Source organism: Camelus bactrianus, chromosome 18, assembly GCF_048773025.1.
Source record: "Camelus bactrianus isolate YW-2024 breed Bactrian camel chromosome 18, ASM4877302v1, whole genome shotgun sequence".
NCBI classification, from domain to species: domain Eukaryota; kingdom Metazoa; phylum Chordata; class Mammalia; order Artiodactyla; family Camelidae; genus Camelus; species Camelus bactrianus.
In genome coordinates this window covers 23,515,943-23,541,379 of record NC_133556.1, presented here as the reverse complement: position 1 = coordinate 23,541,379, position 25,437 = coordinate 23,515,943, and the positions used below count along the sequence as shown (strand labels likewise).

Genomic DNA, 25,437 nt, shown 5'->3' with positions numbered 1-25,437 from the left:
AGTCAAAAAATATATATGCTGATACCTATTGCCAGACTATCATCCAGAGGAGTTCATACATTCCTGGCACTAGCACAGAATATTACCAACCTTTTCACCCTTCGACAATTTGATTGATGGGGGAAAAAAGTCATCCCAGATAATCAATTTAACAATCTCCAGGCCAGATTTAAAGCAGATAATCAGCATACTTCTTAATGTATCAAGAGACTGACAGAAAAACCGTGGTTGATAATAAAGTCATTTTAATTCCGAGTCTACTTAATACTGCAAATGGAACTTTAGCTACCGTCCTCTGATTTTCTGTATAAAATGTTAAGGCAAAAAAAAATTGTGGGGAGTACAATAGAGTCTTGTAATATTATTTTCATTTCTGGGTAAAGCTGTTTCCTCCAGATACAGAAAAAGCCGCCCTGGAGAAGCAGATACGCACGACATCCTCACCTTCTGGGGGTTATCGCCCTGGCTCAAGGTCTGTCCACCCGAAAGGAAGGGGCGGGATTGGCGGTGGTACGCATGCGCCGACCTCTTCGGCCCGGGAGTGGCCGCTCCAGGCAGCTGGGAGGGCACACGGTTGTGGGGGTTGGGAAAGGAGTGAGGCCTCTCCTCTTTGGTCGCGGGCTGGGGACCCCCTTCCCTGCAGCCAGCCCTAGTTTACTTCCGGAAGCGAAGCCGCTACCTCCTCCTCTGCTTCCGTGGGGGTCTGGGCAGGGGGCGACGGCCGGGTCGGTCCCGGGATGAGCGCGTTGGTAAGCAAGGTGGCAGGGGATGGCGAGGGGGCGGCCTGGACTGGATTTAGGTGCGGGGTGTGGAGGGTGGGCGTGGGGGACCGGGTCCGAGGACGTGCGCGGGCTTTCCTCTCCCAGGCCGGGGTCCTGAGCAAGGCGCAGTCCTGGCCTCGGGACACAGATCCCTGCTTGGCCAACTCTTCCATCTCTTCCCAAGAGCTCTATCTCGGCACTGCGGGTCCCGGGGCCTCGCCTGTGTCCCCTCGGGGGTCAGAGGCAGAGCCCAGCTCCAGGATCTCCCCAGGGTGAGAGTGAGGGACCGTCGCGTCCACGCCCTCCACGCCCACGTCCAAGGTGGAGGAAACTACAGGGCGCCCACACCCCGGAAGCGCCTGCCGCAGCCTGTAACAGTGCCGGCAGAAATGATCAGGTTCTTGATAGACTTTTGGCTAGGCTTCAAGTCTAATTGGTGAGGCACGTTCCCACCCCAAGGCCGAACGATTACACCGGTTTTAAAGCAGGGTAACAGACACGCCGAAAGGAGAAAGTGAGACCTGAGTCAGACTCCCAGCTCTTGGGATTCTGAGCTCTCCGCCCAGAAATCTGAACTTGTACGAAAGGGAGTTTTCTTTTAAGAAAAAATTAAAACAGACAAATGAGAGTCAGGCTATGTCTAACTGGCGGGGCAGGAGACGGCTGCCCCCCAACTTTGGTGGAGAAGAGAAAGAGCCCAGGTACTGTCAAGCCCTCCTCAACTGTCCCCTTTGGGTCCTCCCCACCGAAGCCCATTGGTTGGTCCTTTGGAGGTGGTCCTAATGTCACGTTTTAAAAGGCCAATAGGAAGGAATTTTGCTATCTTCCCCAGGCACACCCAAGAGCTGGCGCAGAGTGCAATTGTGGGTTGGGTTGTTTCATTTGTTCTTCTCACAGATGATTTGTAAACAAGCCAGCCTGGGGATATAAGCACCAGTGTGTTTTGCGTTTCCCTGCCTATCTCCTTATACTTTATGGAAAATTGTGCTTCTCCAGGGCAGTGTCTTCTTTTAAGCTCTAGTATTTGGCACTGGTACTATCTACATAGTTGGCACTCACTAAATATCTCTATTAATAATTCTATTAGTAATACCAATCAGTCATACAGCAGACTCTTTTTGAGTATCTGTAGATAGTTTGTCATTGAAGCCTCCTTCATAGAAGATGTTATTATCCTGAATTTATAAATGGGAAATAGGAGACTCAGGGGAAATAAACCCAAGTCTGTCCTACCCTTATGACCATACTGTTGCAACTATACCAGCCTCTTCAGGGAAATTATAGTCTGGGAGATGAGAAAACATGCAGAAATAAAACTTACACTAATACACAGAGGCAGGAAGGATTAATTTGGGAGTATGAGGGGAGTTAGTTATTAAAGACTTTAAAGTGACAGTTGGCTTGGGACTTGTCTGTTGGACACTTTTGACTCAGGTGGTTGGAGCTGTGTTACAGATGGAAGGAACAGTGTGATATGGGAAAATGCCCAAGGCACAGGAATTAATAGGTGAGACTAGAGTACAGTGTGTGAGTGAGTGGTAAGGGTAATCAGGAAAATAGTAATAGCTAACACATGTTTTGCACTTACTGTGTGCCAGGCACTGAGCACTGTGCATACATTAATTCATTTAATCCTATCAACAATCCTATCAGGTCAACCCTATCAACCATATCCCCATTTTACAGATAAGGAAACTGAGGCACAGAGATATTAAGTGACTTGCCTGAGATCACATAATTAATAATTGGAGGAGTTGGAATTTGAACTCAGTCATTCGGGCCCCAGAGTTTGTGCTCTTAGTTAAAAAGTTATGTTGATTGCAGCTGGGCCATGAAGATTCTTAAATGACAAGCTTCTGACCTCCGGCTTTATATTCTCACAGGAAGGTTTTGAGCAGAGGAAGAGCTTGATCAGAATTTTGCTCCAGGGGAATGATTCCGGGCCTTGGGGAGAGGAGGAAATGAGATTAGAAGTGTTATTTAAGCTTGATTTTGTTCATATCTTCCCATACTTTGTCAGAAACGTATATTTAGGTGTATGAGTGTTTATTTGTATGTAACAGCTCTCTAGTTCCCAAACTCCCATGTAGTACATAAGAATATCCTGAGGGGCTCGTTTAAAATGTACATTCCTGGGCCTCTCTCCCAAACACCCTTGTTTGAGTTCACCAAAACTTCCCAGATGATTATGATGGGGGTTCTAAGAAATTCCTGTGATAGGAAGTCAAGTATTTGTGGATTTGATTTTCAGCTACAAATATCCAGAGCCCAGCTGTGTGCCAGCTACTCTCAGGTCGGATGATAGAATTCTCTGGCTTGGTTCCTGGCCTTAAGGAGCTCTGGAGTTGAGTGGAGAGACAAAGACTCCTAAAACAGTTGTGTTGCAAAACCTGAAAAGGATCCATTAGTTTATAATGTGCGAATCAGAGCGGCATAGTTTAAAAACTGGTAGCTTAGGTATGGGTTGATGGTAACCACCAGTAGTTTTTGCTCACTCTGTGAGTTACTGGATATCTACAGCATTTAATACAGAATATACACCGCAGAACAGAAAGAGAAAAGGAGAGAGCCAAGACACCCTGCTTGGTGTGCTCTTACCCAACACCACCCACAGGCAGCAAATTGCAGGGCCTCAGGGTTCAGGCAGCAGGTCGGCACCAGTGAACTAGCTAGCTGCCTTTGCCCTAGTGATTTTTGACGCTACCTGGAAAGAAAATCTACTTGGAGTTGGAAACACACCAAGTTTTCTACGGTAAAAGCCTGGAAGCACTTCTCTTATATTAATGAAGGCCAGTTTCCACCACCTGTAAGAAGTACACAGAACATTCTTTTTATTGCCTTTTCTGACCCTTGCCTTGCTTACATTTGGACACATTTCGTTTTATCTCATAATCACCACTCTAAAGATGTTTATTTAATAACATCTGTAGTGGCCTGCTAGTGTTTACGCTGCTGTCCCCAGCGGTGGACTTAGGGTGCCAGAAATAGGGTTTCACCCATCCACCATCACCTCTATTTCTGTTGTGAAGATTTCTGCTTGTCTATCTCATCTGAAGAACAGCATGCTACCCGAACGGCCACGAGCTGGAGTTCATGTTCCAAAATGCAGTGTTGTCAAAATCGGGTTGGTTTTCCAGTTTGGATTTCTCAGCTTCGCAGTAGCAGCTCCACGATGTGGCCTAGGCAAATGTAGTGTTGGCGAGGACAGGCTTTACGTCAGACGGTGATTTAAAACCTGGCTCCATCCTATACTAATTAGGTCTCCATTTTCTCATCTATAAAATGGAGAGGACAGTAATAATTATCCCATAGGATTTTTGTGCCTCTCACATTATAAGGGCTCAGTAAATATTAGCAATTGTCATTCTCTGTTGTCAGGTAATGTGTAATGAGAAGAAATAGCCTAACTGGAGGCCCACGTAAAGACAAAATCTCTTTATTCTTGCAGCGAACATCTCTGCTGAGAAATGATTGATATCATATATTTCAGGCTGGAATCCCAATAAATGAGCCCTTCAAAGGATTATTCCTAAAACGTTAGGTATGTATTATAGTCACAGGCAGTATTTTCTTGAGTGAAGAGGTAGAACCATAATTATATACAATGAACCAAGCAGCCTGATAATTATACTTTCTAAAGAGTCAACAGTCATCCCAAAATGAGATTTTTATAAGCTATGGTATAAAGATTCTTAAACTCAGAAGTAGTGCATTCTTCTTTGATAAACTCAATAAGAATTAGTGTTATTATTGATTTCTGTAAGTAGTTGAGTGATAAAGAAGGAAACAGGTAACCACAGTGCCCCTGCCACCTTCTGGATAGTAGCCCCCTGGATAAATCCATAGATAAGTACTTCACTGAGTCAGACAAACAGTTTTCCTTCCAAGGACAGACTAGCCAAAGTTCATTCTGTTTTAGTTACAGAGAATTAATGGGACACTGTATGTGTCTCAGCCCTTCTTTTTGTTTCATGGATTTTTAGATAACTACACCAAGTCAGTTAGGCATTTCTTTGGGAGAACATAGATAAGGTCCTGATGACAGGTATCTTGTCATTGCCCAAGTCATCGGAGACTCTGATAACTTTTTCCTATCAGTTGTTCCCCATCAGCAGACCTAATCCATGAACGTTTTAGAAAAGATCAGCTACACAGTTTGTTCATATGTGTATATTCATGTCAGATTTCACGTATCAATGCTTTCTAAGATTTTGTGCCATTTTTTGACATTGACATTTTAGTAGATGGTGTGCTCCACGGGAAGTAATAATTCTCCAGGTGTTTCAAAAGTTCCATTGTTGAATACAACATTGTAAATCAACTGTACAGTGAATTTTTTAAAAAGTTAGATTGATGAGATGTTCAGATAACTTATTGATTATATGGCATGTGCATGAGAACAAACACCTTGGGGATTCTTCACTTGTGTGGGTTGGGAAAGGTCACCCACCTGGAACATCATGTGGAAGAAGGGGCCGTATTTACTGAGCACTTCCCACGTGCCAGGGCTTAGTTGTCCTCTTAATGCTCAGGACAGTCCTGTGACAGCAGCAGCAGTGACCCCATTGCTTACATGCACTAATGTGAGCCTTGGAGAGAATGCTCTCCTGGCTGCCAGTGGAGCTGGGAATCAGAACTTGTCTTCTGATTTTAAAACTGAGATGTAGTACATTGTCTCTCAGAACCAGCAAGGCAGTAATACCTCCAAAAAATTGTTTTTTTTTTTTAATGTCTGTTTTTTCTTTTCTTATTTTTATTTAATTATTTATTTTTTTAACGGAAGTACTGGGGATTGGACCCAGGACCTCGTGCATACGAAACACACATTACCACTGAGCTATACCCCACCCCACCCCAAATAATTGTTCTAAAGGAAGGCCTCATCAAAATACTTGCTTTATAGAAGAACCCACAAACTCTCACTCATGTTGAGCTAGATCTCTGAGAATATGATGAGAATAAAGCCGACTTAGAATTTTTAGACTTGGTCCTCACCCTCAAGTTCATCCAGAGCGTTTCACACAGAGAATCTACTGAGCAGGTGTGTCTCGCCTCTGAGTCTAAAGTAGGATAGAAATAAGTAATTTAGAAAAATATGTGATAAGCAATCACTTTCTCAGCAATAAATAACCTGATGGCAAATCAAGAGATAGAAAGACTAAGATGATAGAATTCCAAAAGCTTCCTAGCCTAAGGCCGGCCAACCTAGAGCCATCATGCATTCATCAGTAGGTTCTGAAGGCATCACATTATGGACTAGGTCATGAAAACACTGATGTCCACGGAAGTGAGGAAACCGGGTGCATGAGAACTGCCGCAAACGACCCGCTTCACCCTCTCCAAAGGGGGCAGCTTGTCAGACACTCAGCTTGAGCTGATTCTTGTCACTCTTGACAAGAGCCTGGTGCGGCCAGATCTTCTGATTTTTCAGAAGAAGCCAGGAATCTGGATTTTTTTGTGAAATCAGATTTTGTAAAACGCTAGCACCAAATTGACAGAGAAGGAGGACGAGGAAAGAATGAAGGAGGGGGAAAGAAGCATCAAGTGAAAGCAAGCCCATCTGAGGGTCAGATGTCACCACGTGGAGTGGCGGCTGCCACTGTGGAGACTGCACCAGGTCACAGAGGAGGGGCGCTCAGGACAGTCATGCTGCCTGGCTGGAAAGGCTCGCCTGGGTTCATCACAACCACTCTAGGAAGCAGCAGGGTGAGACACGGAGAAAGCCCTTATCCCACTGGGTAAATGGTGGTTCTTAACCTGATTTGGGGCTTGGTGCCTTTTGAGAGCCTAGTAAAAACTAGAGATTTCCTTCAGGAAAATGCTTCTGTGCACAAACACAAGCTTGGCCCATAGTTTCAGGGTATGCCCAGACCCCCCGAATCGCCTCTCCAGACATTAGCTGAAGACCCGACTTTTATTGCCAAAACCACAGCTCTTCAGAGTGGCTCAGTCCAGAGGTTTGGCCATACTCTTCAATTGTGGTGTTCAAGCCATCATTTTAAACTTGTTTCTGTTGGCACTTCTGCAGACTTTTCCAACTCAGGCATTCTGCTATTGGTTTGGAAGTACGTAGTCAACACTGGTGATGTCACACGATGATTCAGCGTAAACGGGGCACTGGGAGTGGGAACGGAATGATCCTCCTCGCCCCAACCCGAACCACGTCCCCCAGTCTTCTCTGAGGCTTGGCGACAAGGACGGGAGAGCAGTAGGCTACAGGCATGTTCGCACACGTGCTTACTCTTGAAGGAACTCAGCCAGCAAACCTTCTCACAGCTCCAGCCTGCTGGAGCGTGTGTGGGGTTTGTAGAGAACAACTATAAACATCCTCGGGAACATGGGCCTTCTCCAAGAGGCCTTTCATCACTGCCAGCGCAGGAGGGTGTGTTTATCCAAGTCAGAATGCCCCAGCTTGGAAGTTTAATATCTGAGCTAGATTTTATCACTTAAGAGGCACTTTTCTCCCCTAAAAGTACTGCTTTCTTTATTGGAAAGAACCCAAATACTTACAGACAGAAATAGCAGAAAAGATCAGCTAAACTCAGTGTTAAGCTGTGCATTGTTCCACTGTTAGCTTCCAATTTTTGAATTTGGGGTAAAATTAAATGAGCAAAATTCCTAAGAAGTAGTCAAAGTCCATGCAGTTTCCCATTTATTAAAGACAAAAGGCAGAGTTAGTGGCCACCTCAGCTTTTCAAAACATGACTTATAAAATACACTTTTGATGGCTGCATGTAATCTGTTTTCTCTCATGAGAAATAAACTTGCAGATCTGGTAAACTAAAAATTACTGGTGCATTCTGGTTTTAAAAGGTTAATTTGTGAGAAATTAATTGCAATATATGTTGTCATTTCAAATGACTCTGAAATCCAATTGGCCTCATCCTTAACTCTGAACTACAGTTTTGTATCTCCACCTGCTCACTAGACAGTTCTACTTGGAAGCCTTGTCATCACCTCAAACTCAACTTCTCTGAAATTCACCTTACCTTCTTTTCAAGATTGGCCCTATTTGTTTACAGTGACCCGGTTTCTATCAAATACCATTCTTCTTCCCTAGTTCTGGAACCCAGATAATATCTTTGGTCATTCTTTTCTCTAGTCACCAAGCCCATCAATTACTTCTGTAACATCTCTTGGGTAGATTGATGTCTTTCTTTGCTTTTTCGTCTCTCCACCTTAGTCCCGGAAGTGATAACACCTCACTTCTGCCTAGTCCCAGCCCAGCCCTCCTTCCTGATAAGAGTCATCATCCTCAGACACAGCTTTGCCAATCTCGTTGCCTCCGAAACCTTTATGGGCTCCCGTCTGCCCACCTCTCATTAACAAGGCACACAAGACCCTGTATCAGACCTGTGTCTCAGGTGCATCGCTCACTGCTCCCTGAGAAACACCGAGAGCAGCGCCCAGCTCAGGCCCATCTCCTCTGACTGCTTGTGCAGCCCTCGCTGGAAGCCTCAGTGTCTTTTTCTGACACTGAACCCAGATGTGCTCATGAGTGTACTTCAGGTGCCTGCCAGGGCCCAGTTCATCGGAGATGCTGAATGAATAGTAACGACACAGTTATTTCCTAGGATAATACTGTGCACATGGTAGTTGTTTAATCAGTACTGGCTGAATAAAGGAACTGCTTTATCAAAATGATGATTCCTTTTTCTAAAAACATACCTATGAGAGCTCCCACTTCCTTAGCAATTTGAAGAGGCTGCCCAAAGGAAAACAGAAAATTTGTAAATGTTTCCTAAACATGCAAATATGATTGATTTTTTATAATTTTCTATATATTTTTGCAGTTATTACAACGTTTTCATTAAGAACAGCTTGGTAAATACAGAAGACCAAAACCAAGAAAATCCCCCTCCCGTCCCAGCAAACCAGCTACTAGTACTTCGTTGTATTTTCTTCTCGTCTTTGTTTATATATTTGCTTGCTTAAAGTGTTGTCGTGCTCTATATAAAATTTTGTGCCTAAAAGTGATAAAATTGTCCTATCATTACATTTGAAAATCAGATAAATTGCTATCATTTATAGTCAACTTACCACATGCCAGGCTCTGTACTAGAGTTTACTTGTATTCTCTTAATTCTCAAAACCTCCCAAAGAGGGTAAATACTATTACCACCCGTTTACATATGAGAAAGTTGAGACTAGAAGAAATCCTGCCCCCACAGCTGGTAAATGGCAGAGCTAGGGTGAGAACCCAGGCAGCCCAGCCCTGGGACCTGTGTCTTTAACCGCCATGCCTGCAAAGCAGAGAAGGGGAGCCCTTCTCTGCGTGACCAGCGTGGGTGATGGAGAGCAAGTTACTTTCTTTCATGTAGCAAGAGCGAGGTTGAGAAACTTACCCGCCTGTGCCCACACCATGATGATCCCAGTAACAGTGTGAATAATCATTTCTTTAGCCTGTTTACACCATATACCACCCTAGCCACTCTCACCCTCACAAGAAGCTTTGAAGGTTCGTGTACCGTAAGCACCATTTCACAGTTGAGGAAACAGAGCTCAGAGAGCCCAAGTAACTTAGGCACAGCCCCAGAGACGGCAAGTTGGAGAGCTGAGATTCTGACCCCAGGGCCCCATCATACTGCTTCTCAGTTAAAAAAAAAAAAAAAAAAAAAAAAAAAAATCCCTTAAGACCCAGATGAAAATGAGAAGAGAATGGTCCTTTGCTATTTGTATATTAGTACGTTAGCATGTTTCTGTGGCATCAAACTGGCAACATCCAGAGGGCATAATATGCATGTTTGGGTTGACTGGTGGGGGAACAGGGGCTCATTAGGCCCTAGGGGAGTGGACCTGGCACAGGGCACCTCAGAGAACCAGGCTTCACTCTTCCAGGTACTGTTCCTGTGGGAACCTCTGAAGTCAGATGTTAAAAGAAATAATTACCTAATGGGAAGGCAGATTTTTTGACTAGAATCTGGTGTTTACACAAAGTACATCTGTTATTGCTAACTCCAGACATTTCAGTGCCAAGGAGCTGGCTTATTTAAAATTACGTACATTGAAAGGACTTTAGAAATTTCAGTGAGAAAACAGAGGCCGGAAAAATTCTATTTTCGAAGGAAGTTAGTCTCCCCCCTCCAAGTCCATTGAACTTTGCACTATTTTGCTTTTACCTGTTTTTGAAAGTATAACACTATCTTGCTGTACCTAATTTTTTGAAACTATGACAATAGGTCAGAAAGAAATTTAGTGGTTTCTGTGGTTATGGAATGTAAATTTTTAGAAACCAAGTTTATCACATTTAAAAAGCAGAGCTTTAACAGAATAACTGTCATCTTAAACACCTACTAAATTATTTGTCCTATTTCTGTTGTCTCTTTTTTCTAGATTTAATGATGCTTTGCAGCAATTTCCCGAGTCTGAAATTTTCTATGTCTGTGTCCCAGAATTTGCTAGGAAATGGAGGAGTCTCCGCAAAATGATCTGAACACGATGAGCCCTGAGGAAGATGACCCTCCCAAGAGCACCAGCCCTCAGATTTCTGTTAATGAGTTTTCTTGCCACTGCTGTTATGACATCCTGGTGAACCCCACCACCTTGAACTGTGGGCACAGCTTCTGCCGGCACTGCCTAGCCCTATGGTGGGTCTCTTCGAAGAAAACAGAGTGTCCAGAGTGCAGAGAGAAATGGGAAGGTTTCCCCAAAGTCAATATTCTCCTCAGGTAATGCTCTGTCCATATCCGTAGCACATAGAGCTTGCACAGTGTGGTTCCTCTTGATGGGAGCACTCATGGTGGAAAAGGCCGGAGACATGGAGCCCACCTGCTTGGTGGGGTTTCTCACCTCCTGGAATGTGAGTCAGGGCGCTCAGGGACCTGAAGTCCAGACTCCCTTCCTCACAGGTGACCGTGATTTATTTATTATTTATTAGAAATGAAGGAAAAGAAGAAACTTGTTATCAGACCATTGTCTGTAACCCTTTGTCATATAATACTTCTTTCTGATTTATATTCACTGAAAACATCCAAAGTCTAATAGAGAAAATGATCTAACTGTAAAATTTTCTGAATAACCAGTTTGCTGATTTTTATAATCTTTGACTAAACTCCGTTGCATTTGTCACATTAATAGTTTCTCATGCGTGGCATCACGCAGCAAACGGCGAGACCTTCAGGTAGCAGGTTCTCGTCTGCTTCATTCTGTTCCTGTTCATCGTGTTCCTGTGAGATCTCTGAGGCTAAAATCCTTCTCTCTTCTGTTGTCTTCTTGACAGAAACAGAGTACCAGAAAGTTCCATGAAGACATTAACGCAGCGTTCTCTTCTTCACAGGAGATGTGTTTACAAACACTTTGCTGTGACCTGTCAGCCTTGGTTTACCTGCTGGTTAATCTTAACCTGAAAAAGGTTTCTCTGATGGTGTAGAGTTGAAAATGAAGAGCCCTATAGTATGACCTGATGGTTGATCTAACTCTTACTACTGAACTTCCCTCTTTTTTTATGAATTAATTTTTAATAACATAAGCAGTACATGTATACAGTCATTTACATTCTTTTTAAAAAACAAGAACATTGCTGATAAAGACTCCTTTGACTCCTCCTCCCCCATCTTACAATTCCTCCTTCCTTTTTCTCAGAGTAACTTCATTTGTGACTTAGTTGTGATTTTTCAGATTTTTAAAAATACATTTATGTGCCAATAGGAAATGCAGGTATTTTCTCATGTCAGTGGTGGACTGTGTTTCTACAGTTTACTATTTCATTCAACAGTATACTTGACTTACATTGATTCGTCTTGATACATAGTAAATATGCAGTAAATTCATTTTTAAAATTATGTAATGTTCCATTGTATGAATATGCCATACAGGTTCTTGTGTTTTATTCAGCTGTTTCTTTAACAGTGGACACATCAGTGTTTCTCATTTGTTGCTGTTACCAGCAGGGCCATAACCAATCCTCTTGTCCATTCTTCTAGAATGCTTGTGTATTGTTAAATGTTGATATTAGTTTTATTTTTGCCTCTAAACATTGTGTGTTTAGTCAAACAACTGTCTTGTGATTTTTTTTTCTGTTCTTCTTAGGGATGCCATTGAAAAATTATTTCCTGATGCCATTAAAATGCGATTTGAAGACATTCAGCAGAATAATGACATAGTCCAGAGTCTTGCCGCCTTTCAGAAGTATGGGAATGATCAGATTCCAATAGCTCCCAACGCAGGCCGAGCGCATCAGCAGAGAGGAGGGGGATTCTTTTCCGGAGTGCTCACAGCTTTAACTGGTGTGGCGGTAAGTTTGTCTCTGTCTCTCTTCCTCCCACGGTTTCCACTGAAGTCAGTTCTGTTGAAATATACCTAAATGATTAATGATGTGACCACGTGTGGTAATTCACTGCATCCAGTGAAGCCTGGGGGTGTTGCTTATGCAAGTATATACAACGTAATATTCAGAGCCCCATAAATGTTACCCCTTGTCCCATTTCATTCTCCTCACAACCTATGCTATAGGCACCATTAGTATTTTTGTAGAGAGGAGAAAAATGGTGCAGAAAGGTGTTAGGACTGGAACTGGAGAGCATGTCTTGAGCACAGCACTTTACTACTTCCAGTGTAGACTAGTTTCTTAAGTTCCATCTATGCCACAAAAATCTCAACTTTACAAATTTTCCAATAGAAAAGGCATATGTGTCAGTTATGTTGTCCAGATTGATGGGGTCAAGGGTGCAGTGTTCCCGGATGCCCTGTAGTGAGTCCCAGTCCTGTCTCTGTTCCTTGACATCCCAAGAATCAGCAGAGAGGTGAGCCCCCTGGAGATTGTGCTCCCTGGATCTCTGTGGCTGTGGTGTTGCCCAGCACCTGGCTTCTGGCTTCCGTGTATGCAAACTTGGCATCATTCCCTTCAAGCTCAGCCTCTTCCCTTCCCAGCCTCACACTCACGTATTTAGAAACTGGCATCTCAAATCTTTCTGTGGAATAAGGTCCCTGTCTCTCTTCCGTAGGTGGTCCTGCTCGTGTATCACTGGAGCAGCAGGGAATCTGAGCATGACCTCCTGGTCCACAAGCCTGTGACCAAATGGACAGCAGAAGAAGTTGTCCTCTGGCTGGAGCAGCTGGGCCCTTGGGCCTCTCTCTACAGAGACAGGTTTTTATCTGAAAGAGTCAATGGAAGGTGAGGAGCAAAATCTTCGCTACATCACTGACATTTTTTTAAACACTTTTATTGAGATACAGCCCACATACCATAAAATTCACCCACTTACAGTTTTTAATATATTCACAGATATGTGCAGCCATCACCACAGTCTGGTTGTAGAACATTCTCATCACCCCCAAAAAGAAAGCTCTTGCTAAAGACAGTCAGTCCTCATTTTCTCAGCCCCCGGCAACCACCTTTCTGCTTTCTGTCTCTGTGGATTTGCCTGTTCAGAGTATTTCCATCCTTCATTCATCCATTCTTCAGATGATGGACATTTGGAGTGATTCCACTTGGAGACTATTATGAACAATGCTGCTCTGATCATTTGTATACAGGTTCTTGTGTGGACACATCTTCAATACTCAGTAATGCTCTCTTGGAGTGGAATTGCTGGGTCATTACATAACTGTGTTTACCTTTTGGGGAGCCCCTGAACTGTTTTCTAAAGCAGCTGTACCATTTTATGTCATTGACATTTTAACGGTTTGTTTCTTCCTGATTATAAAAAGTAACATTATTTATTTATCTAAAAATAATAATGTAGAACTGTAGGATATTAGCAATGAAATACCTTCATAATCCTGCTCTTCAGAGAAAACCACTGTTATCAGCTTGCTGGACACTTTTTCAGATTCTTTTCAATGTTTATACACATAGAAATGTGTTACTTACTTTTTTAAACTGGAAATACAATTGTACTAAGCAGACCTGTGTTTATATGTATATGTATGTATGTGTGTATGTGCATATGCTAGAGTCTATTGAATCAATCTCTACTACCAACACACATTTGTGGTGTTTCCTTTTTTTCTGCTCCAGACAGTTCCAAACTACATTGTGCAGATGCCCTGAGGAATCCATTAGTTTGAGGACCCCACTGATGGGCTGTGGGGCAGCCTGCTTCTGCCCATCAGCAGATCCCCCTGCCCTTTCCAGAGCTCGGTCTGTCTTTACTGGGGTGTCTGCCTTCCTTGGAGGGACCACGGAGGAATGTCACTTAGACCAGCAGGCAGTGCTGAGAGCAGGTTCTCTAACCCTTTGGAGTCAGATGTTCAGTCCACTCAAGGCCTGGCTGCCTGGCTGCCCCGCCGTCCCCACCCCAACCCTCACCCCCGGCCATTTTTCCCCCTAATCTGAGTTTCAACACTTGACTCTCCATTGAGAAAGCAAAAGGCTCACACTTTGTCTTTTTTTTTTTGTAAGAATTAGCGCCATCTCCCCCAACCTCCAGAATTGTGGTTTAAAACATTTTCTACCTAAGTTCATATAATGTGTCTTTTCATAACTGCCTTTCTTCCAGAGGGTAGAGTCCTAAAACTGCAATTACTGAGTGAGAGGGAACAGACCTTTTCAGCTTTAGTAAATATCACCAGATGGCCCACAAAAGGCCGTCCGTTTCCACTCCTCCAGCAGTGCTCGTGCACACCTGCTGGTCTCCCCACTGCCAGCGCTCAGGAATCGCTGCGGAGGGGGGTTCGCGTTTTCTGGTGGAAGAGAACAGATAAGGGATCTACAGTTATTTTTATTTGATCGTTACCTCAAAACAACTACTCGTTACCTCAAAACAACTACTCTTAAGGTCATGTTTTATTGGATTTCTGTCCTTTTTTTTTTTTCCTATACGTACACTTTAAAAATAGAAAGGATTGGTTAAGAGAATCAGTGATGATATATCAGAGTATTTGCAGATGGTTGCTGGCAAATAGTAAGCATTCAGTTGTTTGCTGTTAAAATTATTTCATATATTAGGTGTCTTACCTGACCTCAAGCCTGAAGTGTTTATTTGTGTTGGTAAGATGGAGCTCTGACTGTGGAAAGTTTGCTTCCAGGATATAATCTCCAAAGAAATCTCCTCCTGTCTCCTCCCCCACCCCCCTTCCCACAGGCTGCTTTTAACTTTGACCGAGGAAGAATTTTCCAGGGCACCTTATACCATAGAGAACAGCAGCCACCGGCGAGCTATCCTCATGGAACTGGAGCGAGTCAAAGCACTGGGTGTGAAGCCCCCCCAAAACCTCTGGGAATATAAGGTGAACCCTTTACTCTTTCAATTGGAAAAAAAGTATAGAGAACCAGGCAGCACTTCTCTGCCTGTCCCCTGCTCAGGAACGCATCACAGACACACTCGAGGCCCCCCGCCTCCCCACCCTCCCTCTGCCCGGCTGGGTATCCTCCCTGGGAGGGTTTTCCCACCTGTGTTACGAGTGTGTATCCAGTGCTAGGAACACTGTTCTAGGTTTCTAACTGTAACATAAGAGGCACCAACTGAGCTGATCCTCCTGCAAGCAGCTTTTACCCCTGGCTCCCGTTCACCCATGTTCTCTCCTGTGCCGTATTCACTCCACTGCATGCGTGTATGACAGTTTACGCAGTCTCCTGTTGATGGGCACTGAGGTTGTTTCCATTTACGAGAAACAGGGCTGCTGTGGACATTCTTGGAAAGTTCATAAGCTCATCTGTAAGACTTTCTTTATGCTAGACTCTGAGGAATGGGATTACTAGCTCACAAGGAATGCACATCTTCACCCTTACTAGATGTTGATAAATTGTCCCTCAGTGTGACGATACCAACTGGTTCTCCTTACAGAGAGGATTTAGTGAATACTGCACTGTAAAACGAGTGTTCTTTTTTTTCTAAGTTGTAGGATATCTGGACTACACAGACCTATACCCTAAAAAATTTTGTGGAAAAAAAGAAGTACAAATAACCAATAAGTTTATGGGGGGAAGTAAGTGCTCACTGATAATTAAAGTGCAAACTCCAACAACCAGCTGGCATCGTTTTCACCTGTGACATCATCAATGGTGAGAACATTTAATAGTACGAGGAAAGAGGTGCTCGGGTTTGCAGTTCCTAAGTTGATGCAGTCTCTTTGGAGAGCAGTTTGTTAATAACTATTAAAAGTTAAACGGGTTCAGGGAGGGTGTAGCTCAGAGGTAGAGTGCATGCTTAGCATGCACGAGGCCCTGAGTTCAATCCCCAGTACTTCCAGTAAAAATAAATAAATAAATAAATCTAATGGCCTCCCCCTCCCCCCAAAACAAAACAAAATAAAAATTAGGGAAAAAAAAAAGTAAATGGTTGGAGGTCATTTAAAAAAAAAAGTTAAACGGCACCTACTCTTTGATCTACAGTTTCACTTCTCTGTGTTCAGAGCACAGGCAGCACCGTGCCGTGTCAGGAGCACGGCTCGGGCGCCTGACTCCAGGCTCCTCCGAGGGCACACGGACTGTGGGAACACCAAACACCCGGGCCTCTGGTGCCCGTTTCCTCCTCAACCAGTAACCCTATAGAGTCACAGTGAGAACTGAATGTTTGAGTTGCAAAAAGTCATTACACAAGATGTTTATCACAATGTCATTGGCGGGGGGAGGGTATAGTTCAAGTGGTAGAGCACATGTCTAGCATGTATGAGGTTATGGGTTCAATCCCCAGTACCTTCATTTGAAAAAAAAAAAACCCAATTAATAACAAATAAATAAATAGACCTAGTGACCCCCCCCCAAAAAAAATTAAATAAATAAAATTTCTTTAAAAACCAATGACATTGGCAATAGCACATGGGAAACAACGTAAGTGCCCACTTTAGGAGCAGATTAAACAAATAGGGCACACCCACACACGTAACCATGACAAAAGGAGGTGGTGGCCCTGGGTGTGCTAACAAGGAAAGACACCCTGGTTGTATTGTTAACTGAAAACAAAGACAAACACGTTAGAAAAATCTAACATTTGGATGTGTCATAGAACATTTCTGGAAGGGTACACAGACTGTTAACAGAGTTTTCATCTAGGGATTGAGACTTGGATGGGAGGGTGAATTGTATTTGCCATTTAATACATTTCTGGGCCCCATTTGAGAAAAATTCTGTTTATTGTGTGCATGTGTTACTTGAAAACTAGAAAAGCACTAGTTTCAAAATTTTTGAAGAATGGGGATAGGGTTCCTCAGGTAGAAGATTTGTTGTTTTCTGTGTTATGTTATTGTTCATTTAAAAGGATCCCTTTTAAAAGGATTCTCTTTTATCATAAATTATTAGTTTCGTTAATGTAGTCAAACTGGACTTTTTTGTCGTTGATATTAGTCCTATTGTGACTTTTAATATCTGGCAGAACATTTCTGGGTCATGTATCCAGCAACGACCCTCTATTTAGAATCTGTGGAACTAAACTTAATGTTAACCAGAGCGAATGGGGTATGATTCTGGTCCTGGTGTAAAAAGCAAGCAGAGTATTACTATCAGTCTGCAGCTTCAGGTCTGTGCTACCAGCCCATCCCCGAGGTGGCCATCTGATGTTTGGCCGGAAGGCTATATGATGACACCTCCAACCCTTGTGTCCCCCATACAGCAACTCCTGAGTGCCCCTGTTCTCATAAGACTTGAAGGAGACAGTTCCTGCTGTAGGACTGTCATCATAATCACCTCACGGGGAGGATCATTTGTCCTCCCGATAGAAAGTAGCCAAGGGCTGGGATATTTTGGTCCAGCTGACACCAGACCTACAAATACGTAACCCGGTCATCTCCCTTTCTCTCTTACTAACCGAGATGTGGCTGGACGCCGTCACCCTTTATTTCTGGGTCTTGTGTTCCTTTAGAGCGAGCACACTCACAAGAGCAGCTTTGGCCCCAAGGCCTTTGGAGAGGGGTGGAAAGTTCTAAGTATTATAATGACTTGTGGCCCCCCTCAAAGACCACATACACAGCACGCCTGTGGTGTTAACCTTTCATGGGGCGGGAGTTTTTGAAAAAATGTCTTTAAAAGGCTCCTTAAAGGGTAATAATGGAAAAAAAAAAGGTTGGGAAATACTGCTTCAGAATGAAGAACTACTTCCCTATTTTTATGTCTCATCTGATAAGTTGGAATACGAAGATTTTTTTTTGAAGTTAGATTTTTGTAAACTTTTACTGTTGAAATTTCAAATACACACAAAATCAGGATAATAGTACAAAACTGCCATCAACCCAGCTCAACCCAGACAGCAGCTCATGGATGTATTTCATTAATACCTACTCCTACTTCTCCTGGTTTTTTTGACAATCTGAGATATCATATATTTCATAAGTAAACATTTCATGGAATCTCTAAAAATAAAGGCTTTTTAAAAAACAAAACTAAAATACCACAATGTACTACCCCCCAGAATTAATAATTATCTGATACTATCAAATAATTTGTTAGTAGTCAAATATCCCACATTTTTGTTTTTTCAGTTAATTTGTTCTACCCAGGATCCAAAGTCCACGTTTGGTTGTCATTTTTTTTTTTAATTGGGGTAGAGTTGATTTACAATATTAGTTTCAGGTATGTAACATAGTGCTTCAAAATTTTTGTAGACTATACCCTGCTTAAGTTATTAAAAAATACTGGCTTTATTCCCTGTGCTGTGCAATATATCCTTATAGCTTATTTATTTTATACGTAATGGTTTATATCTCTTCATCTCCTACCCCTGCATCGCCCCTCCTCCCATCCCTCTCTCCGCTGGTCACCACTCGTTTGTTCTCTGTAGTTGTGAGTCTCTTTGTTTTGTCATGGTCACTTATTTGTTTTATTTTTCAGATTCCACATATAAGTGATAATACACATATTTGTCTTTCTCTGACTTATTTCACTAAGCACCTCCAGCTCCATCCATGTTGTCGCAAATAGCAAAACTTCATTCTTTTTATGGCTGAGTAGTGTTTCATTGTGTCCATATATAAACCACGTTGTCTTTACCCATTCATCTGATACTTGGGTTGTTTCCCTATCTTGGCTATTATAAATAATGTACTGCTTTGAACAATGGGGTGGTATTTTCTTCCATCAAGAGGCTCCTAACGTCCTCTCTCTTTCCTGATGGTATCAGCCAGTGTGACCACTGACTGTTTAGACCCATTAGTTCATTAGGTGTTGCCAAATGGTGATGTTGTAACTCTCTCCTTTCTTCTTCATTTGTTAGCTGAAATACATTTTAGAAAAAAAAATTTCTCTCAACAGCTATTTTGATTATCCTAAGTGCAGTTTATACCAGAAAGGCAGATTAAATGCTTGATTCTTTCCTTTTGTTTAACAGTTTCAGAGTAATGACTTGCTTCCCAGTTGTCCTCCAGAGGTGACCAATTTCTTTCCTTAGAATCATTATTAACTGAGGATTTTAACACTCTGGATGTGTTTGAATACGTTTTGGTAGTTGTTCTAATTGATGTTCAAATTGTCCCATTCTTTTTTTAAGTAGGCGTCTCCTCAAATTATTTTCTGAGCCCATTTTTTTAAATTTCACTTTTGAATTGAGGTACAGTGTTTTTGCTAGTGAGTCTTTTTAACATGACCTCATTGGTCTTTAATACATAAAACAGAAAACAGAGTGAAGATAGAGGGAAGGGAGTATTCATACCAGCTTCAACGAGCATGGACTCGTGGCCACTCTTATTTCATCTGTACCCCTCCATCGACTCCCCACATCCCCAGTCCTGGGATTATATGAAAACATATCCACACATCATATTATTTCACCCCTAAATACTTTAGGATGAAACTCTAAAGACAAAGACTCTCTTCTTAAATGTAACCATTCTTTATTACACTTCAAAAATTGTAACAGTAAGCCACTAATAGCATCAAATAAGTTGAGTATGTTTTAACAGTTTTATGGAGCTATAATTGGTATACACATATTTAGAGTGTGCAGTGTGATAAGTTTCAGCGAAGTAAACACCTGTGAAACTATCACCACAATCAAGATAGTGAACGTATCCAATGCTCCCAAAGCCTCTTCCCATCCCCTGTATAAGCCCTCCTTCCTGCCCCTCCCCATTCTAATAAGTGTACAGTGGTATCTCACTGGTTTAATTTGCATTTCTCTAAGGACTAATAATATTGAGCATCTTTTCATGTGCTTATTTGCAACCTTATCTCTTCCTTGGTGAAGTGTCCATTCCCATCTTTTGCCCATTTTATTTGATGCTTCATAGCATCAAGTAAATTAAATCATTTTAAAGTTACTTTTACAATCAGGAAAAATACAAATACACCTTCATTGTAGCAAAATTTGCAGGAGTGAGGAAAATGAAAATAAATTGACCCTCATCCCACCTGAGATTCAATCATGTTAACATTGCATTTTGCTGTTTTCTTCTAGACAATTTTCTGTGCATACTTGAAATAGCCCTTCTATTATGTAGTCATTCCACAACTATTTATTTATTTATTTATTTATTTATTTATTTATTTATTTATTTATTTATTTTTAAAGTTGATCTCTCTCTCTTCTTTTTTTAAGATTTTTTTGAAGCGTGATTTATTTATTTAGTTTTTTGGGAGGGAGGGGGCGGTAATTAGGTTTATTTATTTCTGTATTTTTAGAGACTGTATTGGGGATTGAACCCAGGACCTTGTGCATGCTAAGCATGCGCTCTACCACTTGAGCTATACCCTCCCCCCTACAAATATTTATTGAGATCGGTTGTGACCCAGGTGCTCATTTAGAAAAGGGATCTCAGTCCTGAACCAGGCAAGCCCTGCTTTCATAGCACAGACACTATTGAGATCAGATGGCTATGCATCTTTGAATCTTTTTTCTCCTAATGTTGTAACATAAGCATTATCCAAAGCTCCTCCTGTGCATTCCTCAATGGCTGTATGAATTCTGGGCTAAATATCTCCTGCACCTTCAGTACTGAGGTCACAGATTTCACTCTTTCTCTGTTACACACAAGGCAACACTTAATATTTTGTGCATGAGACCTTCTGTATTTCAGATTATTTTTATGAAGTGGTGCCCACTAATTTCTTTCCCAAAAGGTTGGGTTCTACCAGCAGGGCCTAGGGGCTTGTTTCTCGTCCCGTCTCCCCTCTGCAGCCGCAGAGAGAGACTGAATCTGTATATAATGTAGCCAACAGATGGCTCACTTGGCCTCTTCTTCCTCTACATTCATTCTTTTCATTGTTAGTACAAGTCACATGGCAGAGGGTATGAGACCACGGAAGGAGTGTGGGTAGGGAGCAGACCACTGTGGTTGTAATGAGTCCCTGCGCCCTCCTCATCCTCTGCAGGCCGTGAACCCAGGCAGATCCCTGTTCCTGCTGTACGCCCTCAAGAGCTCCCCGAGACTCGGTCTGCTGTACCTCTACCTGTTTGACTATACAGACACCTTCCTGCCCTTCATCCACACCATCTGCCCTCTGCAAGAAGATGGCTCCGGGGAAGACATCCTCACCAAGCTTCTGGTATGTCTGCAGGGGGCCTTGACTGGCCTTACGCTACCATTCTTCAGCGTGGGATGGATTTGGCAACATGGCTGTAACCTGTCTGGGAAAAGCAAACAGCATGAGCCTTCATTTGAATTTTGCAAGGAGAGCCCCTACAGAAGGAAAGAGAGCAGGAACTTCCCCACTCCCAGAAGTCAGTTTTGTTCCCTGCATTGCATAGCAACATGGATTACTCTCTAGACTTGAAATATTTAGGAAGAAAAAAAAAAAACAAAAACCAGCATTGCTTCTGTTATGAAAGAAGATACCATGGGTCCCAATTGCCCAAAGGTTGCATTTATGGGCCCTCTAGGTTGATAATGTGTCTCTTAACAGGATCCCCAAAGGATGATTATTTGTCCTACCACAAGGCAGGGTTAGTATCCATCCTGTTGGCCTCAGAACGGTAAGCCATCATTCAACTCACTGATGGGAGTTGTCACATCAGCTGACCACAGGGCCCTTGGCAGGGATAGTTACCGCCGCAGCTCTGGTTTCTTTAGTCTGACCCATGGATTCCTCCAGAATGCTCGGTGGAGCCCATTGACTCGGGATGGTCCTGTCTATTTGGTCATTTGAGGGTAATTCCTTTACATTGGTTCTTTCTGACCTGTTCTCATTCTACCACAGATGAGCTGTTAAATTTGGGAAGTTGAGCTACACTTGCAGTGATGAAGAAATTTTAAAACCGGTCAATTATGATGCATTTCAATCTCATTATTAATAACTCATGCTTTGATTTTTTTACTTCCGAGCTTCTGCAGTTAAATAACAAGCTTCTCAGTTCAGCCTTTTTGGTAACAGTTATCCCGTGTAAGATTAATCATTGCAAGGCAAGTCGGTGGATAGAAATCTCGTTTTAGATTGTTGGATGGATGTGTGTGTGTTAATAAACGTAAAACGCACTGGGATGACCACAGAATTTTGTGTGAACGTCAATCCTCATGATTTTTTGTGTCCACTTTTCTTTGTTTGTATTTACTTGTGTGTTATTTTTTGAAGGATCTTAGAGAGCCCACGTGGAAACAGTGGAGAGAATTCCTGGTCAAGTACTCCTTCCTGCCATACCAGCTGATGGCCGAGTTTGCTTGGGACTGGCTGGAGGTCCATTACTGGACGTCACGGTTTCTCATCGTCAATGCCATGCTACTCTCAGTTCTGGAATTATTCTCCTTTTGGAGGATCTGGTCAAGAAGTGAACTGAAGTAAGTGTGTGTTTATGTTGGAGATGGTAGGAGCAGCAGAGACTGGGAAAGAAACACCAAGTGGAGGAGAAGTCCTCTTTGAAGTGTTATTCAAACGTGAGAGGACCCTCGGGGCTCTGGTTTAGAAACATTGCTTAAGCAGCGAATGGGAGATGATGGGGGTTTGAGGGTGGGGGGGCTGCGATGGTGCTCGTTGTTAAAGTGCGTCTCCATGTGCCTTTTCCCCACATGATGCCCCAGATAGTTCCTGGGGGCAGGAGTGTGTGTGAAGGAGTTTAATAATTAAGGAATAAACAAGTGAGAAGAAGGTGCTTCATGGAAAGCCGTGGTATGGCAGAGCATAAAGAGATCTGACGAGGAATTCTGTCGGCATGTGTTCTAATCCTGCTCTGCCACCAACTGGGACAGTAATAATATCTCTGGATTTATGCATAAAATGAGAGAGTTGGACTAGACAGTCATTGAGTCAGGACTTTTGGTTGCAAGTGACAGAAACCAACCTAAATTGGCTTTCCTACAAAGGGACATGCCCAGTGAAAGCTTCCTGCATGGTTGGACCCGGAGACCCGAGTTCTGTCATCAGGGCTGACTCTCCCTCCCCCAGCTCTGCTCTTCCCTGTGCTGTTCAGCCTCAACAGCTCTCTTTGTGCGGGGGTCCTTAGCGGCTCTGGGTGTAGATCTGAGCAGCCAGGCAGCCCTGGAGGAAAGAGAGCGCTTCGCTCCCTGGTGCGCTTGAGGAGGTCTCGGCTCACACGCCTTTGCTCACACCCATCCCACAGTGCAGGGGTCTGCAGGGTCGGACGCCTGCATGCACTCACCCCCCAGCCAGGCCTCAGCCCCACCCAGGCCACATGAATTGCCAGGGGAGGCATCCCAAAGGAAAACTCAGAAGGTGCTTCCGGAAGACAGGGTAGCTGCTGGGCAGGCAGAAGTCACGAGTCACCACACCAGCATCCTTTCTGCCTAAAATTGCCCAGGACTCAGAGGGCTCTTGGCCTCATCAATGAAGAGCAACCTTATACATAGTTCCAAGGACTTGACAAGACCCTCCCTCGTCTATTTCAATTCTCTGAATTCACTTATTCGTGCAGTTAATTGAGCCCCTACTCTGCCCCTGGTTCTCTGCTGGACACCGCCAATCTTTTGGTAAAGAAGGCAGTCTGTACTCTGAAGGCCTACAGCCAGAGATCAAGTGGGTGGAGTTGCGGGCTGAACTGGGAAGGCCTCACCTGTGTGGGGCAGGTGTGGGTACCAGGCGGCCGTGCCCTGAGGATGCATTTTCGAGGCTGCATCCTGGGAGTTGAAGGTGGAGGGGTCAGGTATGTCTTGGACACTGGAGACAGAAAGCAAGGTCTTTGCAGCACAGGCAGCCAGGCTCCGCGCTGGGAAAAGGCCCAGGGTCTGAGCACTCGGGCGTTGTCATTAGAAACGCCATCACGATTCTGCCTCTCAAACACTTCTCTTCCTTTTTCAGGACTGTGCCTCAGAGGATGTGGAGCCATTTTTGGAAAGTATCAACACAGGGGCTTTTTGTGGCCATGTTCTGGCCCCTCATTCCTCAGTTCATTTGCAACTGTCTATTTTACTGGGCCCTGTACTTTAACCCAATTATTAACATTGATCTCGTGGTCAAGGAGGTTCGACGGCTGGAAACGCAGGTGTTGTGACTGACGCTACCCAGGCTCTGAGGGACTCTTCCAGCCTCCCTGCCCTCGGAGCTCTGATGCTGAAGTGGGGGAGAGGAGGCGGGGGGAGGGGGGCGGACTTCCTGTTTTCTGCTGCTTTGTCTGTTAGAGGCTACAGCCAGGCCCCCTCTCCCCCTGCCTGTGGCAGCAGGGGCCGCATCCCAGAGCTCGGCCACAGCAGCAGCCCCTCCCACCCAGCCGCCTTCCTCACAGGGACTCGGGAGGCCCAGTCCACGATGTTTGGCAAGGACCCCGGGTCCTCAGAGGACATGGAGTGGGTCGCAGTCCCACTTGCCCTAACCTCAGTGACTGACAAAAGGCTCCTGCAGTGAGTCGGAGCCCCAGGAGTGAGCCCAAGCCAGGCCTGTCCTCTAAGTCAGGTTCGGAAAAACAGGAGAAAGTCTTGTCATAGGCATAGGTAGCCGCATGTAAAAAAACACAGAGGAAAAACCAAAACCCGTCAGCAATTGTCTTCATTGAAGAGTTGCTAGAAGGTATCAGAGTTAAACCTCTCAGAGGACTCAGTGTGAGGCCAGAACGCAGACTTATTATCACTCTTCTATGTGTAATTGAAAATGTGGATCCCCTTCTCTGGGAGGATTAGAGTGGGATGTCAGGCAGTTAATGCAGAGTAATTCACATCAGGCTGAGCTGCCTCAGTGCTACTTAAAATTGTTGTTTCGGGGTTTGCTTTATCTTGTTTTGAAGAATTTAATCTGTAAAATCCAGGATAGTCCGTTGTTCAAGGAAACATTTTGTACATTGACCTCACACTGTATAATCTTTATTGTCCTGTTCAAATGTATAAAGCGGCAAGTATAATTACACCAAGTGCTAACTTTGTAAATATGAGTGAGATGAACTGTGGCTTTCAATTGCCTTCCCGTGCGACAGTAGCAGGTGTGAGATGTGAGCTGTCTGAGGAGGGGACCTGCAGAGATCAGTGCATCCGAAGTGTTTTTGGTGACTCCATGAGCCACTCATAAGCCCTTTGAGGATTTTAATCAAACTTTGCATCTGAAAGTTTGAAGAAATTACTTGAAATAAAAAATGAAGATTTTTTTTAAATACAGATAAAACTTCTAGATAGAGAAAAGTGAACAGTTTAGGAAACAAGAAGAAATTCTGCATCACCCAATACAATCAACTAGTCATGCTCAAGTCCCCCAGCCTGACATGGACCTCTAACCAAGGAGCCACCGAAGACATCTTAAGTGAAGGGAGGGAGAGTGTTTCTCTTCCTCCTGTGTTTGCTCATCAGTCCCTGAGCATACCTGACTTTCCCTGTTTTTAACCCTCGAGACCTGCCAGGGATACTGACAGCCCAGCAGATCTGGGGACACCACAGCATCTGCACATCCCTGGCGTCATGCCTCGCAGGGTTGCTGTTCTTTTTAGATGAAGAGGTGGAG

At 43.6% G+C, this 25,437-nt stretch overlaps 2 protein-coding genes across 5 annotated transcripts in view; one reads left to right on the top strand and one right to left on the bottom strand.

The window, feature by feature from the left end:
* Positions 1–580, bottom strand: part of PARN (poly(A)-specific ribonuclease) — a 148,587-nt gene extending 148,007 nt beyond the window's left edge. For both annotated transcript variants that reach the window (XM_010961112.3, XM_045521250.2), the window contains exon 1: positions 445–580. The gene's annotated coding sequence lies outside the window, so the exon portion shown is untranslated. The remainder of the gene's footprint in view (positions 1–444) is intronic.
* BFAR (bifunctional apoptosis regulator) lies at positions 554–24,852 on the top strand. Of its 3 annotated transcripts, XM_045521253.2 has the most exons (9): positions 554–749; positions 4,140–4,302; positions 10,154–10,429; positions 11,790–11,994; positions 12,704–12,873; positions 14,786–14,930; positions 20,941–21,114; positions 22,138–22,340; positions 23,815–24,852. In XM_045521253.2, the coding sequence occupies exons 3-9, from the start codon at positions 10,167–10,169 to the stop codon at positions 24,005–24,007; spliced, it is 1,353 nt and encodes a 450-aa protein (XP_045377209.1). In that variant the 5' UTR covers positions 554–749; positions 4,140–4,302; positions 10,154–10,166; the 3' UTR covers positions 24,008–24,852. The 3 variants fall into 3 exon arrangements, with proteins under 3 accessions (XP_045377209.1, XP_010959411.1, XP_010959412.1); XM_010961109.3 differs by lacking the exon at positions 4,140–4,302; XM_010961110.3 differs by lacking the exon at positions 4,140–4,302 and having other exon boundaries at positions 10,095–10,429.
* Positions 24,853–25,437: the final 585 nt, after the last annotated feature.

Excerpts from the sequence above, each read along its gene's own strand:
- BFAR (XM_010961109.3), top strand. The coding sequence starts at position 10,167 with ATGGAGGAGTCTCCGCAAAATGATCTGAACACGATGAGCCCTGAGGAA. Across the intron at positions 10,430-11,789 it reads AAAGTCAATATTCTCCTCAG|GGATGCCATTGAAAAATTAT; the intron begins GTAATGCTCTGT and ends TGTTCTTCTTAG. Across the intron at positions 22,341-23,814 it reads TGGTCAAGAAGTGAACTGAA|GACTGTGCCTCAGAGGATGT; the intron begins GTAAGTGTGTGT and ends TTCCTTTTTCAG.